This window comes from Macaca mulatta, chromosome 9, assembly GCF_049350105.2.
Source record: "Macaca mulatta isolate MMU2019108-1 chromosome 9, T2T-MMU8v2.0, whole genome shotgun sequence".
Lineage (NCBI taxonomy): Eukaryota > Metazoa > Chordata > Mammalia > Primates > Cercopithecidae > Macaca > Macaca mulatta.
In genome coordinates, this window is record NC_133414.1 from 103,282,463 (window position 1) to 103,300,480 (window position 18,018).

The 18,018-nt window shown below is 34.6% G+C and overlaps 2 protein-coding genes across 21 annotated transcripts in view; one reads left to right on the forward strand and one right to left on the reverse strand.

Moving 5' to 3' along the window:
* PCGF5 (polycomb group ring finger 5) overlaps positions 1-18,018 on the forward strand; it is a 130,894-nt gene that overhangs the window by 95,119 nt on the left and 17,757 nt on the right. For 11 of the 18 annotated variants that reach the window (XM_077946755.1, XM_077946753.1, XM_028826652.2 and 8 more), the window contains 3 exons: positions 883-981; positions 3,991-4,080; positions 11,171-11,230. In XM_077946755.1, coding sequence (XP_077802881.1) covers positions 883-981; positions 3,991-4,080; positions 11,171-11,230 — 249 coding nt within the window. Of the gene's footprint in view, positions 1-882; positions 982-3,990; positions 4,081-6,360; positions 6,541-11,170; positions 11,231-18,018 lie in introns of all 18 variants that reach the window. The other 7 variants (XM_077946759.1, XM_077946761.1, XM_015147677.3 and 4 more) reach the window with 2 other exon arrangements.
* LOC144331172 (uncharacterized) overlaps positions 1-18,018 on the reverse strand; it is a 150,487-nt gene that overhangs the window by 13,264 nt on the left and 119,205 nt on the right. The window contains exons 3-4 of one of the 3 annotated variants that reach the window (XR_013398131.1): positions 12,058-12,152; positions 1,902-1,981 (exon numbers count right to left, since the gene is read on the reverse strand). The exons of 1 other annotated variant lie outside the window; for it this stretch is intronic. The gene's annotated coding sequence lies outside the window, so the exon portion shown is untranslated. The remainder of the gene's footprint in view (positions 1-1,901; positions 1,982-12,057; positions 12,153-18,018) is intronic. One more of the 3 variants, XR_013398130.1, reaches the window with a different exon arrangement.

The window sequence follows — 18,018 nt, forward strand, 5'->3', positions numbered from 1 at the left end:
TAGTTATGACTTAGTGAATTTAAGAACACTGAGATGTTGTTCCAGATGCTGACCTCATACAAATAGGAGTAATATCTTTAAAAGATTCTATTGTTTTCTGTGTTTTAGTATTCTGATAACTTTTGAGGTTGTGGAATGTAATTTTGTTTCACATATTGGTTTGTATTTATTACGTCTACAACCTCATTTTGCTTCATTTTCAGCTTGGGTGTCCCTTCTGGATTGGTTCTTATATTTTAGTGATATTCAGGCTTTAAGAGTGAATTAATACTGCTCTGCACATTTTACAAATGAGACACATCAAGGCACATAGAAGTTTGTTCTTCAGTAAAGTACTGGCACAGCCTATCAGACACTGACCAGACGTGATTCTTCCCAACACGAGGTCCACACTATGCAACTTCTAATTTCTGGGGCATGCTGTGGCCTAACCAGCCTCTCTCTGTTGAACCCTGTGGCTCCTCAGAGTACCATTTGAAATCCCTGCTCTTTCTAAAATTATTTAAAAGCTGTGATACCATATTTTAGAAAATATCCCTCATGTTTCAGAAGTTATACTTTATAATAAAATATTTTTATGCTTTTTGTGACCTTTTTTCTTCTTTTTAGTTTAAACTCATGTTTTCTTTACTAAAATGTCTAGAGGTAAGCAGATTGCCTATTTGCCAGGATATTCCTAGTACACATGATAATACATTCTTGAAGAATGTCATATAAGTATCCAATAATTAGGAATATTTTTGCTCGCAAGTACTAAAAAGCTATAAATTGAAATGTTTTCACAATATATTTTAAAAATACTCAAAATGATAGTGGAAGGTAGCTCTGATTTCACCAGAAGCAAGATAGAACATTTTAACTGGTAATCTTTATTTCCTTTAGGGTTTAATGAAGAAATTCATTCGATGTTCTACACGTGTAACTGTGGGAACTATTAAAAAATTTCTAAGTTTAAAACTAAAACTTCCAAGTTCTTATGAGGTAAGTTAAATAATATCTAAGCTTGATCATTGTGATAATTCTGATTTGAAGTGAAATTCTAACAAAAGTGAAAACTGAGAATATATTCAAATTAATTTTTGTGGAAACTTTGGTTATTTTCATGTTAAAAATTTAATTTTCAGAATGTATTATTCTACTTAGGTAATATGTATTTTCTAATTGAACATATCCTGAATAAACTATGATACTAATACATTTAGTGTTTTATAATTAGAAGAGATATTTAAAGAACTTAACATTAAGTACTCCCAAAATAAATATACCACTAAATGTATTCATGCTTTAGGGTATGTCATTTTTATGTGAGATCTTTGAGATCCATTATTACCAATTCTTTATAGACTTCTTCAGAATGTAAAACATTGTCTTTTTATCACAAGGAATTTCATAAGTAATCACAGTTCCATGAAATGCAGAAGTGGTTTTGTTTAGCACTAGATAAAACTAACATATTATAGCTGCATAAATGTAGTTTGCCAGTTTATTTACAGAAGAGGTAAACTGCCGTGATATTGATCACAGCATAGCTTGTCATGTGTTCCATGTTTAGAGAATGTTTTTAATCCTAGAGTTATGACTAAAACATAGTAAGGAAATATGGCTATCATTTCTAACCTGCCTAAATGATAATCTTACAACTCATTAATTTCCCCTTCTTCCCTTTCGAGTTCTGATAGCAGCTAGAAAATTCAAGACCTGGCCGGGCATGGTGGCTCATGCCTGTAATCCCAGCACTTGGGGAGGCTGAGGCTGGTGGGTCACATCAGGTCAAGAGTTTGAGACCAACCTGGCCAACGTGGTAAAACTCCGTGTCTACTAAAAATATAAACATTAGCCAGGTGTGGTGGTGGACGCCTGTAATCTCAGCTACTCAGGAGGACAAGGCAATAATCACTTACTTGAACCTGGGAGGCAGAGGTTGCAGTGACCCAAGATCATGCCACTGCACTTCGACCTGGGCAACAGAGTGAGACTCCATCTCAAAAAGAAAAAAAAGAAAAGAAAAGAAAATTAAAGACCAGGACTAGTTTCCTGTATAAACAAAGACATCAAAGGAAAGGCAGCATAGTTTTTCTGGCTTATCTGCAGTAATATGAATATCATGAAGAGTCATCAGAGGAGAAATAAAATGTGATAGACATTAACAGGTATTATGTCCATGTTTTGAGGAAGCCTCTGATCCTGAGCTTATTTGAAAATTTCTTTCAGATGACTAGTCTATGGGTTGAAAATTGTTATTATGGCATGGTTCTACAAATATTTTTTAAAATTCTAGAGACATCAACTTTTAGGAAAATATTATGGAAGTATCAAAGCCCAATGTACTTGGTAAAAATAAATGATAGTAACAATGTATGGATACAACTACAGTGAAAAATAGACAATAAATTGTTTTTATGATTTGGTTTGCCCTTTATTTTCTTCACACAAAATACCATGTGTGGTTTTATTTCCTTTTAAGTCTAATTCATTGAGTTAACATTTTCTAATTTTTAGGAAGCTGTTATTACTAAGAGAACTATTACTCTTACATAGTCTTACTTCTGGCATGTATATATTTCCCTTTAAACAAAGATGGAAGGGGGACAGATTCAGTACGCTGACACCTCCTTATGTATCCCAATTCAAAGGACTTTTCCTATGACTTTTGGGAATCTTTTTCAGTTCCCCACTTACTTTGCTGCCTAGCATGCAAGGGGATGGTTTAATGAAATACCTGACAGCTGAAGCTTTTGTAACAGCATTGCTAACTGGGGCAAGATAGTTTAGTTGTTAAATGACACTAACAGATGCAGTATACGTGTTTAGCAAAATGCATCCTAAGTAAGACCCTTTACTTTGCTTATGAATTAATTTACAAAAAAGATTTAAAAAATGAAATTATCTCCTTTATTCTTTCAAAAGTTAATAAAATAATGCCTGAAAAACATTTTAAGGTCCATATAAGTCATAAATCATCAAAAAATCAATAATTTTGCTTTACATGTCTAATACAATTAACTGAAACTATACTCATCTTAAAGTTCAGAACTATAGTCTCTGTCAAGCCAGATGCAGAATTATTTAAAACTCATTCTTCTTCCCCTCCCACACTTCAAATGAAATCTTTCCAGTTTGTTTTTAATAGCTAGAGAACTAAAATATTATTTTATTTATAGGGATCGATGATAAACATTTGCTTAATTATGCTTTCTTGAATTAGTGAATTATAGCCACAGTTCCTGTAGCCTTCCTAAAGATTTAGGGGTTGTTCGGTTCCTGCAACTTGGAGCAAAAGTTAACGCTGATAAGTACGCTTTTTCGAAGCTTTGTGCAAAGTGGGAAGAGGATCCTGTAAGTATTGTGCAAATTACCAGCCAGGCAAACCAGAGAAGCCAGACAGCCCTAAGAGACACAGACCTGTGGCATAGTCCTAACCTTTGTATCAAATTAATAACTACTGGTAATTACTGAAAATTCTCATATACCTTTAAGGCCCCATAAATCATTGTATCTACATTCATTCATTTCCCTCTTCAACCCCAAACTAATAAGAAGAAAGTAACCCCTTCAAATCTTGGGAAGGTAAAAGAATTCTGAGAGAGAAATTGAGAAGCCGAAGGAGCTGAGAGGAACTGTGAGGTTTCTGCAGGTTCTTGTTCAGAAAGGAGCAGTCACAGAACTATGCCTTAAACCGCTAAGAGACATGACGGAGATTTGGACTAAGAAAGGTTACATTGCATTTGTAAATTATGTGTATGAACTTGAGATACAGGTATATGGCACAAGATAAACAGTATCTTGTGTATAGTATACAGCATAGTAACACTATATAAGTAACACATCCAAATTGTTAATGCTTTAGGAGAAGAATAAATGCTTCCTATTGAAAATAATGATAATACTTTTGTTCCAACTATTTGAATATTTTTTGAAATTTCAAAAAATATGCAAAATACTTCTGAATTCAACAGTATGTTAATAGATCTACAATTATTCTTTTTAAAGTTGGATGTGCTGTGCAATGGTGAAATTATGGGGAAGGATCATACTATGGAATTCATCTACATGACAAGATGGCGACTAAGAGGCGAAAACGTAAATTGCTTTTATATTTACCTATGTGTTTATTTAGTTATATACCATTATGTTACTCAAGTTTAACAATATTTGAAACTAAAAAAGACAAACTAGCTTGAGAAGGAGAAGAAACTGGTTCTTCTTGCTACTGTTTCTCCTAGCACTCTGAAAATTGGTCCTATGTATAAATCAAGGTCTGTAGTAAATGTGATTGTATTGGATTTAAAGTGAGATGAAAACCCTGTCTAAATATGTTCAGGACTCTACTAACCAAGACAGAGAAGATGACATATTTTTTAAACCCAATAAATTGTTGGAACATTTGTGTATATGGAATGGGAGTGGGGGAAACTAAGTTCTCTCCTAATATGATTAATGGTTGATAAGGGTGTATATTTTTGGTTGTGGTAGAGGGGACAGATAGGGTGGAATCTAAATAAACTTCTTTCAGGTACCTCCTTTTCGTTGAAAATATAAACTCGGACTTAAGGGTAAGTGAGTTTGCAGTGCTTTCTGATGCCAGAATTAGATTATTGTGCCTTAGGCACTAAGCATATGGGAGAAATGATTCAAAGGAGAAAACCAAAGAAAACCCAAAAAACCCAAAAGGCGAACTTTGTATTTTGAACTGTATCTTTGATTCTGGTTAATTTTGTAGGACTGATATATGAGACTGAGGTATGAGACTAAGGAATACAATAGTAACTTAGGTTCTACTAAGTTCTATAGTAGTAACTATAACTTAGGTTCAAGCATGGGATATTAGGCAAATTTGAGGTACTAGGGATTATAGGACTGATATATGAAACTAAGGAATACAGCAGTAATGCTATCAGAAATTATCTTCATAATCTGAGTGCATAAATAAACATGAATTAAGATTGACTAGAAGCTTGGAGTAGATAACATCTAAGATTATCTTTTGGACATTAAGATTCTGTGGTGTTTATGATATAATATGCCATACTCTGTGTAATTTATTCTGTAAACTAGGGTTGTTACATTTTCTCATGAAAATGTAAATTATAAAAAAAACACAAAATTAAGACATTTGACCTCACACAGTAATAAGCAATATAGAATCCAGATATAATGAGGGTTGTCATGTTACAGTATTTCCAAAACATATTTATATTAAATGTAAACATTTGTGGAATTATTATAAAACAAGCCTCAAAAACTCATTGCCTATTGCCTTATGGGTAAGATATTTGGCTCTTTTGCAGAAGAAATGTCTTGATACTATATAATAATAAATGAAGCACCTACATTTGTAAATCAGCAGTTTTTTTCCTGCTTGAGATGTAGTAAAAGCCCTGGTTAAAGCCTTCCTTGTGAGACTGAACACTTTTGCTAACAGCGGAAAGCAGGAAGAAAAAATTACATTCTAATACCAGCCACCAAATAGTGTGTGCCCTTGAAGAACTCATCAAACATCTTTGTGGCTCATATTTTTAAAAATCTACCTTTGTATTTGGTACATTACAACCTGACTTTCTGTAACATTTTATGTTTTAAATGACTGTACATATATCAGTCACCCTCAGTTAATCCTTACAATCAAAATGTTCCAGGTACCAGGTACAGATTGCGCAGGTAGTAAATTCTTTCTTACCCAACACTGTTGAGGAATGGATATTATGATATTACACATCGTATTGTATTGAATGTAACTTCAGCTTTCTTTGATAGTTTAGCGGGCATTGCAGTGTGTTTTAGTGATTGAAATCACCATGATGAATAGGCTTGCCTTAAGGTTAAAGAGATGTAAGTGGTCATCCACTGCATGATCTCTACAAGTGGCTCACTTGTTCTTTACAAGATCTCCCAAAGTTGCCCCAACTGCCATTATTTTAATGTCAAAGTATGAAAGAGCTAATTTATAGACATTTTTAGTAAGAGACTACGATTTAAATCAGTCCTTACTGTAATTACATTTCTGATTACATATTTGTGAATAGTTTAAAATTTTTGGTTGTTTAAGGCATACTTTAATAAAAGTTCAAAAAGTGCTTCAGTAGCTATGGTTTATCATTCAGGTGGAAACTAAACCAATAAACAGAAAAATTACTACCTTTTACATTTAGTGCAACAGTAAAATAATATATTAGCCCATTTCATTTCTTGGTGTGACAAACCTGTTTTTTAGTTGCTGTCCTTCTCCAAACCTGTTTCACCCTCAGTCATCAAAATCTCAGTAGTTCTAAGATTGGTAGCTCCGTTTTACCAGTTACTCAGACTAAAATGCCTGATGTCAGCACTGATTGCTGCCTTTTTCTTTCATCCATCCTTTCTTAGCAAATTCTGTAACCTTCACCATCAAAATGTACATTCAGAATCCAGCTATGTCTCACTTCGTCCACTTCACTACTGGTCCAGCCCACCACCACCATTCTCCTAGCAAGGCTCCGTGCCACCACCCTTGCCCCACCTCCATCTTCATCTCACACAGCCGCCAGCATGATCCTCTTAAAACAGGTTAGAACATACCCACTCCGTTCTCTGATTCCTCCAATGCTGTTTAATTTACGTAAAATCCAGAATCTTTCTAGAGACCTACATATATGGCCCCCATACAGCCTTCCCCAGATGCTCGCTCTCCTCATTTATTCTGTCTCCCTGGCCCCACAGCACTCCAGCCACACTGGCCTGTTTTCTCAACCACACCCCACTTACCCTCACCTCCCCCGGTATCCAGCTAACTTATTTCCTTTACCCCCTTCACCTAAATAAGTTTGCTTCTATGTCACCTTCTCAATGAGGCCTCTGATCTCCTCTAAAACTACAACCCCCTCTCCCTATGGCATTCTTATTCCCTTTTCATGCCTTATTGTTTTCCACAATATTTCACCTCTGACATATTATGCCTCTTATTTATATGTTTATTGTTTGTCCCCAAGTAAAATATAATCTGAGGACAGGGATTTTTGTTTGTTCACTGCTAAATCTCCAGCACCTAGGGCAGTGCCCAGCATATATACGCAATACTTGTTCAAAGAGTAAATTGAATGAAAATGTTATCTTTTATAAGATAATGATTATGTGAAATATATCATAAAGATAATTTTTATTTATCTGAATCTCAGCTTCCTTTTTTTCTGTTAAATTTTCAATTTTTGTTCAGCTTCCAATTACGAATTAATATAATATTAATAGATGAATTCTGACAGTTGAGTGACATGGACGAATGCAGCCATATCACTAAAACAATCATTTCCTGATTAAGCTCCTGAAGCATATTGTTGTGATCACATCCCTTCTTATTTCATCATCCACTGCCAGCAGGATGCCAGGATGTCTGAAGAGCTCTTATTAGTCTACCTATTGGCTAACTAGCTCTGCCTTGGGCTGGATTCAGCTGATTTCCTAAACTAATGACCGCTATGTGGTTCTTTTACTTGTTTCTATTGCTTTTTTGTATTAAACATTTAAAGCTACCCAAAATTAATTTATTTATACAAAAACACAAGGCTAAGATTCTAATTTATTTCAAATTGTTTTTACATCAGAAATACAGTATATTGAATATTGAATAATCCATATTTAACTTTATTGTTTTGAGATGTCACCATGTCTGTGCATATGTGTGTATATATGTGTGTGTGCATATATGTGTGTGTGTGTGTGTTCCTAGACATTGTTTTGTTCTTGTGAGCAGGTCTTACTCTGTACCAGCATTACACATCATCTACCTTTTATGAAGATCTGATCACATAACACCCCTCTCTGAAACCCTCCAGTTGTCTACTTTCTTTGGGATAAATTTGGATGAAGTTTAAACATGTTTTGTAAGGCAAATAGTTGGGCCTTCTAGGTTGCTTTATGATGTGTATTAGTACCTATTAGGGCAAAATCCCCAATTCTTTTGAAAATTGTGTTGACTAATTTTACCCATTTATTCTTCCAGATGAGCCTTAGAATAGGATTGCGCCTGGCACTGGGTTATATTTCTAGATTGATTTGGCTGGAATTGGCATCTTTGCGGGTTTTTTATTCTATTTGGTACTGTGGGATGTCTCCTCATCTATTCTACACACTGTGAATAGATCTGTCATTTTCTTTCCTCCTCGTATTGGATACCACTCTCGGACCCCTGGAGTCTTTCATCTCCGACAAGGGTACTCCATATTCAGATTACCTCTCTACCTTGCTCTACTTCTAGCCTCTTAGGAAGAATCTCAGGATAATTGATTTTGCCTCAATTTCTCAAGTATAGTGGGGTGTTTCCCTGCACCACACGGATTCTGTGCCACTGCTCTCCTTATCTTGGGGCAATTCCACTTCAGGCTAAGCCTGTCTTCTACAGTCCCTGCCCTCTCTAGACCCTTGTCTCCATTGTTATGCATTTTTGAAAGATTTTTATCTTTAGGAATCAAACAGCTGGTCAGACTTAGCTCTTAAAATTTTCTCAGTTCATATCAGTATTGCCACCTTAAGATTCTATATTCAAGCTTGGCATTAATCCTTTTCTTATTAGTGGGAGAAAAAAGAAAAAAAAAACACGCTTCTTGATCTTTAATGCAAATTTAAATCATCTAAGGATCTTGGTAAAATGCAGATTCTGACTCAGTAGGTCTGGGAATGAGACTCAGGTTACTGTATTTCTAGCAAACTCCCAGGAGATACTAATGCATCTGATCTTTGAACCATCCTTTGAGTAATAGTGTTTCAGGAGATGTGATCTGTGACTACTGACTTTCCCTGTAGTTTCCACATCTATAAATTGAGAATGCAGAATTACAGAATCAGATCTTAGTTTGGAAGGGACTTATGTCATCTGATCTGTCATCCATCTAATACTTGGACTTTCTTCACAATATTCATACCCAGAGGTCATCACATTTTTTGAAACATAAGTGGAATCATATGTATTGTTTTACAACTTTTTAAAAATTTGATAATGTCTTGTGCAGAATCAGTAAACTTTGAAACAATTTTTTAGTACATTAATAATATTCCTTTTGTGTGGCTGTAGCATAATTTGATTAACACACTCGTTTGGTGGACATGTAGATTTTTTTTCAAATATTTTGACATTACAAGCAAGGTGTTCCAGTACCTACTACACATATGCAAGCATATCCATTGGCTAGATTCTTAGAAGTGGATTTTCAACAGAGTATGCATGTTTTAAATTTTGGTAGATACAAATTGTCCTCTGAAAAGGTTTTAGTGGATATTATTTGAAATTTACAAACATATCAGTAATGTATGAGAGCATCCATTTTCTGACATCCTCACTAACACTACATACCATCTATTTTGTATTTCTTCTGTGAACTTACCTATCATATTCATTGCCTTGGTTCTTTTTCATCATGTTTGTCTTTTTCTTATTGACTTCTAGGATCTCTTTATGTGTTCTGAATGTGAATCTTTTGCTGTTATGTGTTACAGCTATCTTCCAATTGTGTCCTGCTTCCTAGTTTGCCTCAATTTTTTGATTCTTTAAAATTTGGGTAAAACTAAGAATCAATGAAATATTGCATACTAAAGTGTTAGCAGAGTGTCTGACATGATAAATATTATTTTATTAATAGCTTATGCATATTAACCTTTATTATGATTATAATTCCCTCTTCCTTCACCTAGTTTCATCCCTGAGAGTTTATTGTCAATATCTCTATCCAGCCTTAGCTTTCATCATGGACTCACATTCTTCCTGCTCCCCTTTTCTTGGATGGTTCTCAGTACAGCCCCCTTTTCGCAGCTCATCCTGATTTAGTTTTATCTCTTCCAGCAATCTTTGCCAGTCCAGCACCTAAAGTTACTACACCATGCTTGTCTTCCTTTGCTTTATTTGCATTAGCAGGCAATTGTAAGAAAAGCAAGTTTATACATCTTGACTGATACCAAAGAGATCAATAGAAAAAAAAAAAGAATCACTTAGTGAAATTGCCACTTTCCAGCTTACTCTTGTTGAACCCTGTTTAGGATTTTCAATGTTACGCAAAGTCTGATAGACCAGAGCTTGGGGACTCTTGGGAGCAAAAGGAGAAGGTTGCTAAAGGAGAGCCGAGCTGTGCCCGCCTTACAGCATGTTGATGCACACTGTACCCAAAATCAAGGACTGACTGTTAGAGAAAAAAATTACTAAAGTATTTTGGGAAAATAGAAAATTCCTTAATTTTTATTTAAAAGCCTAGAAATATATTTGTTTTAATCAGTGCTTATTTAAATCTTTCAAAGTATATCTTTTAAAAACCTGCTTTGCTATGTTAGAAATATCCTGGTTAATTTGTACCTTATTTTTTATGTATTTAATTTTTCCATTTTGAAAAGTATGCAATGTTGAATTCATATATGCATAATTTTATAGTATACATTTTATGTTTTATAGTCCACTTACAATTAAAATTATATTTAATAAGAGTTTAGCATAATATTGAAGAATTAGGATTTGGGAATGAGTTTTTTAATGTGAATAAACTGTTTTAAAGTAGTAGGTTAACAAATGAATCTACTCAGTAGTTTTAAAGTGTGTTCACTCATTGCTTTACTCATAAATCTGATGGCTGATGTATGCCAGTTCTGGGCCTTAGCTATTAAGACCACAAATGTGACTAAAATATAGATTCAAGGAGCTCACAATCTAATGCTAATATAATCAGCAATATAAAGCAATGTAAAGAACCTACTATATAACAGAAAGTAGATGCCTTATAGGTTGAGCGGAGTTCCGTGTCCCTCTCAGAGCTCTGATTTCCTTGAACAGTATTACTTTCAGGGGAAGCTGAAGAAGAGATCTGGGAGAGACTGATCAGAGGAAGGTAATGAAGAATGAGGATGTCCCTCATGTATGCAAGAAGTGAGGTTTTCCCAGGAAATAGTATTTGTAAAGGATATAGAAAGGAGAGGCCACCATTTTTGCATTTGCAGAATATTAAAACTCATATCTAGATGCTAAAATTACTTCAAGCTAAATTTTACCAGTTACTAAGTTATTAAAATCTTTTTTCAAAAACAACCACCATTTTTTTGGAAAGTGTTTATTTACCATTAATCATGTTGACTCTTGTGTTTGACGTTAAACTATTTTAAATAATCAATTTTAAATATGTGTCCAGTTGTGGATGCCTCTTATCTGATGAGTTCATCTCCTCCGCAGTTTCGGTGTCTGAACTGCTCAGCTTCGCAAGTCTGCTCTCAGGATGGCCCTTTGTATCAGGTAAGAGGCACTCACGACTGTACATATGACCATCATGACACCATGGCGGTGAGCACATTCATCCCAAACTCAATTCCTAAGACATTTAACTTTGTAAAACTAATTGTTACTGGAGCTACAAAAAGTTATCTTTTCAACTTATAAACCCAAGATTTCCCATTATTTTGGTTCTCCTGAGTTATCTATTTAATTTTACTGAACTAAAAAATTGGAAATGTTAAGGCTATCATTTATGAATCAAGAGTTTTTAATAATTACTACTTTCAGTCCTTGAGAAATCTCTGCTCCATATTGGATTTTGAGATGTTACTTTCTTTGTATGAATGTTATTTTTTAGTGAATCATTCAACCACAAGTGAAATATAAAATGCCAGATTAGGTGAATCTAAATAACAGCAACAGCTGATTCTAATTATGAGCTTGCTTATTAGCCCTTCCCTAGCACTTTACTTGGGTTACCTCTTTAAAAATGATAGTGAGCTGATTTAATAATGCATTAAGAAAACTTGAACATGTGTCTGAGGAAAGTTTATCTGATAAAGATACATTTTAAAAATTTGAGAAACAGACAAGGGTATAGTAAAGATTATTGTTGGGTACAGACGTGATTGAAGATCAACCTTAATCCTGTGAATTAATCATACCATTTCTTTAAAATATCCGTTGTTGGGCCAGGCATGGTAGCTCATGCTTGTAATCCCAGCACTTTGTGAGGCTGAGGATGTAGGATTGCTTGAGGCCAGGGGTTCGAGAACAGTCTGGGCAATATAGCAAGATTAAAAAAAAATTGTTTTTTAATAAACTTTAGGCCAGACATGGTGGCTCACCTCTGTAATCTCAGCACTTTGGGATGCTGAGGCGGGCAGATCTCTTGTGTCCAGGAGTTTGAGACCAGCCTTGACAACATGGTGAAACCCTGTTCCTACAAAAAAAACAAAAATTAGCTGGGTGTGGTGGCACACCCCTGTAGTCCCAGCTACTAAGGAGGTTGAGGCAGGAGAGTCACTTGAGCCCAGGAGGTGGAGGTTGCAGTGAACTGAGATTGTGCCACTGCACTCCAGCCTGGGTGACAGAGCAAGACTCTGTCTCAAACAAATAAATAATAAAATAATAAAATCCAACGTTCTTTTATTTCAGTAATTAAAGTAGTCTTCATCTTTATTTCCTTGGAGCCAGGGAGAAAGGATAATTGTAATTATATAACAAACTTAACTGGCATACTTACCTCCAGTGTTACAGTTTTGGAGTTGGGACAAATGAATGTATGTTAAGCATTAAAAGAATCACTTGAAATTGCTAATTGAAAACATTTAATTAGCAGTTATCTAGAATTTTCTTCAGCCTTTTGTCAGTGCTCTATGACATGGGAATTCTCATGCCTTCATTAAAATGTGTTCTTTTTGATACATACTCTTTAAGTCCTAGCTTTTCAGCAATGTAGTAAGTAAATTTAACATCTCTGAAGGCCAAGTCATTGAGGGAGAAAGATCATTCTTCTCTTTATGCAGATAAGGGTCTGGGGTACATAATGTAACTGAGCTGCTGAGATTTGTGTATATCCGAGGTATATAGATGTTTCAGCTGCTTTAGCCTCATGGCTGATTTGGGGATGCTGAAATGTAACGATAACACTGCCTGTAGCTATAACCTGTGCAATGCGTGGCTTTCTGCTTTTACTCTTGGTGTTGATGTCTATATATTTCCTTAGAAATGAAGATGTCCTTAAACCATGATCCAAAGTATTAGGGAAAAACTGGAGTGAGACCAAATTTCTAAATCCATACAAATTTCCTTTTCTTCCTTCAACACCTCATTAATGGCTTATAGTCCTGTAAGAAAATTGAACTTGTAGCTAATAGGATGCACTCTTAACTTCCTGAAAGGATACCTAAATGGTTTTATGGTCAGAATTCTCTCTAATTTTCAAGGAATAAATCATTCCTATGCTGTATCTATTGTTAATCATTAGAAAAGGTGGAAACCTTCCAATTTGCCATTCTTAAGAGCAAAAACTGACAGAGAACCCACAATTAGAAAACGGGTACCAAATCTTATTTTGAATATAAATAAATGATAAATAATACACTAATATAGTAAGATAATAGTAAATCAAGGCCTAATATCATTTTTTATCAGAAATGAAGGAATGACTTAATATTGGGAGAATGGGATTAAATATATATATATAAAATATACATATATTTTATACATATATACTCTAGGTTAAAAATCATCAGTAGATACTGAAAAGGTGTTCGATAAAATTCAATGTGAAGTCCTGATGTTTTCCTATTGAAAAGTTTTTCAAAACAACAGAAAATTGCAATGATTATACAAAGGAATATTCTTTACGATTACCTAGATTCATCAGTTAACATTTTGCCACATTTTTTGCCTCCTCTTCCCCTCTCTTTCTCTTCTCATCTCCTTATTAATTAATCTGTGTGTGTGTGTGTGTGTGTGTGTGTGTGTATACATATAATTTAATCATTTAAAAGTAAATTGCAGGTATCAGGAAAATTGACCACTAAACAGTTCAGCATATATTTCTTAAGAACAGAGACCTTCTCATATATATACAGAATTCCATTTTATACCTAAGAAATTTAAATAGTACATTACATTTTATAGAGATGCCAGTTCACCCCTCAATTAAATTATAGAGTTAAATGTAATTCCAAACACACTTTTACCAGATCTTTGTTTAAGATGACAAAGTCAGTCATTCTAAAGCTCATAAGGAAATATCAACAGGTGCTTCTGATCAGTCATGTTTTTACAGAGTAATGAGAGGGAATGTGTACTACCACATACTAAAGCATATTTTAAAGTTGAAGTAATTAAAATAGGGTCTTGCCTTAAATATAGACATATGAATAAAAAGAATAGCTCAGCAACAGACCCTAGTATGTATGAGTCTCTAAAGAGGGTATTTCAAATTAATGCAGTAAAATGATTAACAAATATCTATTGAGTATTATGCATTGGGCACTCTTCTAGGCCTTTGAGGGTACAGAAGTAAAAATGAACATGAATCTTTTCTTTCATGGAACTTACACTAATGATGGTAACAGACAAAAAATATAAACATGTTAAAATTTATAGTGTTAGAAGAAAAAGTAAAATAGATAAATAGAATAGTTTTGATAAGATAGCCAAGAGAAGCCCTCTTGGAGGTGGTGATTGTTGATCAAAAGAAATTGAGAGATGTTGCCATGTGAATATCTGAGGTAGAGCACTGAAGGCTGAGGGAACACACTGCAAAGGCCCTGAGAATTGATTGTATCTGGTTGTTTGAGAATAGCAAGGAGGACAGTGGGGCTGGAACATGACAGTGCATAAGGGCCGATTGGTAATAGTGCACTCAGGAATGTAATGTAGGGTGCAGATCTAGTAGGATTTGTTTTCAATTAATTATACTGAGACTGTGGGTGGGGAATTCAATTCCACCTCACATTTTACATCAGTATAGGTTTATGATGGCTCAAGATGGTAAATATTTTAAATGATACTATAAAAGATCAAGAAGAAAATATAGTTGAAGAACTGATCTCAGAGTGGGGATGGCCTTTCACAGTGTACCTAAAAAAATTGAATTGACTATTAATATTAAAAGCACATGGCAAAAATATCATAAAATATATTTATAATGTATGAGAAAGGTTTAATGTTTTTAATACATAAAGAATTCATACAAATATGTAAGAAAAATCCCAACTTTTCATAAAAATGAGCAAAGGACATGATCAGGCAAGATACATAAGGTAACACAGTGGGCTAATAAACATAAAAATGAGTAACTTTCTTAGAAGTCAAGAAATGAAAAAAATACTATTTTATGCTTATTAGATTGCCAAATTAAGAGGTGGGAAAAGATAGTAATCATTATTGATGAGGCTATAGAGGAATGGGCATTCAAATTTCTTTTAAAAATGTAGAAAAATGAAACTACTTTTTTTTGTTTTTTGTTTTTTGTTTTTTGTTTTTTTGAGATGGAGTCTCGCTCTGTTGCCAGGCTGAAATGCAGTGGCGCGATCTCAGCTCACTGCAACCTCCGTCTCCCAGGTTCAAGTGATTCTCCTGCCTCAGCCTCCTGAGTAGCTGGGATTACAGGCATGTGCCACCATGCCCAGCTAGGTTTTTTTGTTTTGTTTTGTTTTTGTATTTTTAGTAGAGACGGGGTTTCACCATTTTGGCCAGGATGTTCTTGATCTCTTGACCTCGTGATCCACCCGCCTTGGCCTCCCAAAGTGCTGGGATTACAGGCGTGAGCCACCGCGCCCATCCAGAACTACCTTCTTGAAGACCAGTGTAACAGTATTGATCAAAAAGCTCTTTAAAATGTGTATGCTGTTTGAACTAGCAGTTCCACTTTTAGGAATCTATCCTGGGGCAAAAGAAATAGATTGGTGGGTTAAGATTAAGTTATAATAGCAAAGGAGAAAAGGACTAAACTCAAATGTACAGCAAAAGGAGACTTACTGATAACTCACAGTTCATTTCTATAACAGCATAATATACAGCTGTTAAAAATTATGTAGGACCATATCAAATGGTATGGAAATAGGTTTGTGGAATTGCTAAATGTATCAAAAATTTAAATGATACTAAACAATGTGTTTAGCATGATTCTAGTTTTGAAAAAAAAAAACGAATGTAGATAAAATGAGTAGAGGAATATACACTAAAATTATTATGGTAGTTACCTTTGGATGGTAGGATTTAAATATTTTTCCTTTTTTTCTTGATACCATTCTGTATTTTCCAAATCTACAGTAAAAACAAGTTTTGACAAAAATAATTCATTCTTTAAGGAAAAAAGTATATCAAAGACAGTTTTATCATTTTCTAAAATTATTTGAAATGTATTCTCTAAGTATCTGTTCTTTATTTTTATTACATAATGAGACTTGAGGACTAGAAACTGTAATGTAGGTCTATTTAATGCAGTCACTTAACACTAAGAGGTAATTATATGCCACATTTCATTATTGTTAGTGTGGTGCCATTTTATTTCAGAAAACAAACCGAAACACAAATAGAACTTAAAATATACCTTTACAATTTTCAGTGTTGTGACACATTTCAATAAAATTATTAAACTTCATATGTTCTTATAGAACACACACAAATGGCTACTTGGGGGAGAAAAGAAAATTATTTTCAGCCCAAAACTGAGAAAATCCCAAGCATTACCAATCAAGCCATTTTACTTCCCTCTGTACCTTTATCCCTAGTAGAACTGATGATGGATACTTCTATATATGATGAATGCATTCTAAAATGAGTGGCTTATGTATTTGCAGAGAGTGTGCAGATTCAATAGAATCGGGAATCAAACGCAAAACTAGAGCAGTTATCATAGTGAAGGGCAAGCTGTGGGTTGGGTGACGTAGAATGGAAAGGATGTTGGTCATCTCAGAATCTCTCTGGGCTTCAGAAACATCCAGAGTTTAGTAAAATGGAGATATCTGTGTCTTACTCCTTCCCAGGTATTCTGATTCAGGGGGAACTAAATAAAGTTTAAAATAAAAACAAGTAAAACCAAAACAGTTTTAGAAGTTTTAGATCCTGGAAACCCTGAGAGACTGTCTGAGACTTTTACACTTTTACTCCAGCCCTTAGACAGCTGTGGTAGCATCTGCTGTACTTCAGCTGGGAGAGCAAGACCTAGGGCATTTGTATTCCTACCCTCTAGTTCCATCCTGAGCTGAATGGTTACAGATTCCCACACTGAGTCGTCCCAGTGTGTAGCATAGCTATAGTAAGCACTGAAATGGTCATTTTTCAGGATTGTTATGTCTCAGTCTAGCCCTTTTATCTATATGAAAGAATACAAAGTTCTCTATACCGTATTTTTGTATTCATGTATACTAAGATGGAGAAACATCAGTCAGTGGCCATCTCAGCCCCTTCTTGATTCCATAAAATTAGCTCCTCAAATTTCATTTTAAGAGGGGGTATCTGCAGATTTAAGGAAAGGAGAAACCACTGATGTTTTGGTTCTATAAGATATGGTACAGGGTAAAAACAAACACAGAGGTAGCGTGGCATATGCCATATGCCTTTATCCCAAAGAAGCTGTTTTCTCTCTAGTTCTGTATGATAGCCAGATGTATGATACCTTTTCTACATAGTGACATGAAGAACAATATGAACCATTCGGTTATTTTATGTTGTAGTAAAATCCAAATGTTTATTAGTATCAACTGTTGAAAGGAGGCAGTGACCTAAATGTTTCATGTAACAATTAGCTACTTTTTCAATATTTTTAAAGGATCATTAAAATAAATTTTAAATTAAAAAAAATGTGTCAAACTTGTAAGAAATGTGATTTGTGAACACTACTCCAGTTTTACAGGTTCCTAGCAGAGGGGGTCTCTTCGTTGATTTGTGATTTAGTGGGCTCTCACCAGCCTAAGCTGTAGTGGAATCCAGGCTGCTGATTTGTCTTGTTCGCCTCATAGGGTTACTAACTGAATGCCTATAAGCAGGGTATGTAACTTTCAGTCCTCCCCAGGTCTTGCCTCTTCTAAGTGTTGTGCTGGTACTAGTCATATATACAACCTGCATCATGTCTGTAGACCTTTAAACTTGACCTCTGCTGCATATTATTGAAAACTTGACTGATTACAGAAAAATAATGGCAATCAAAAGAAATCGAGTTTTAATGGTAACTCAAATTTTAACTGTTGTAATCTCTAGTACCAGGAAATATTGTAAATTATAACCCCAAATTCTTAAAATCTTTGTGTATAAACTGTATTGTTTTTATCCAAGTACAGTCT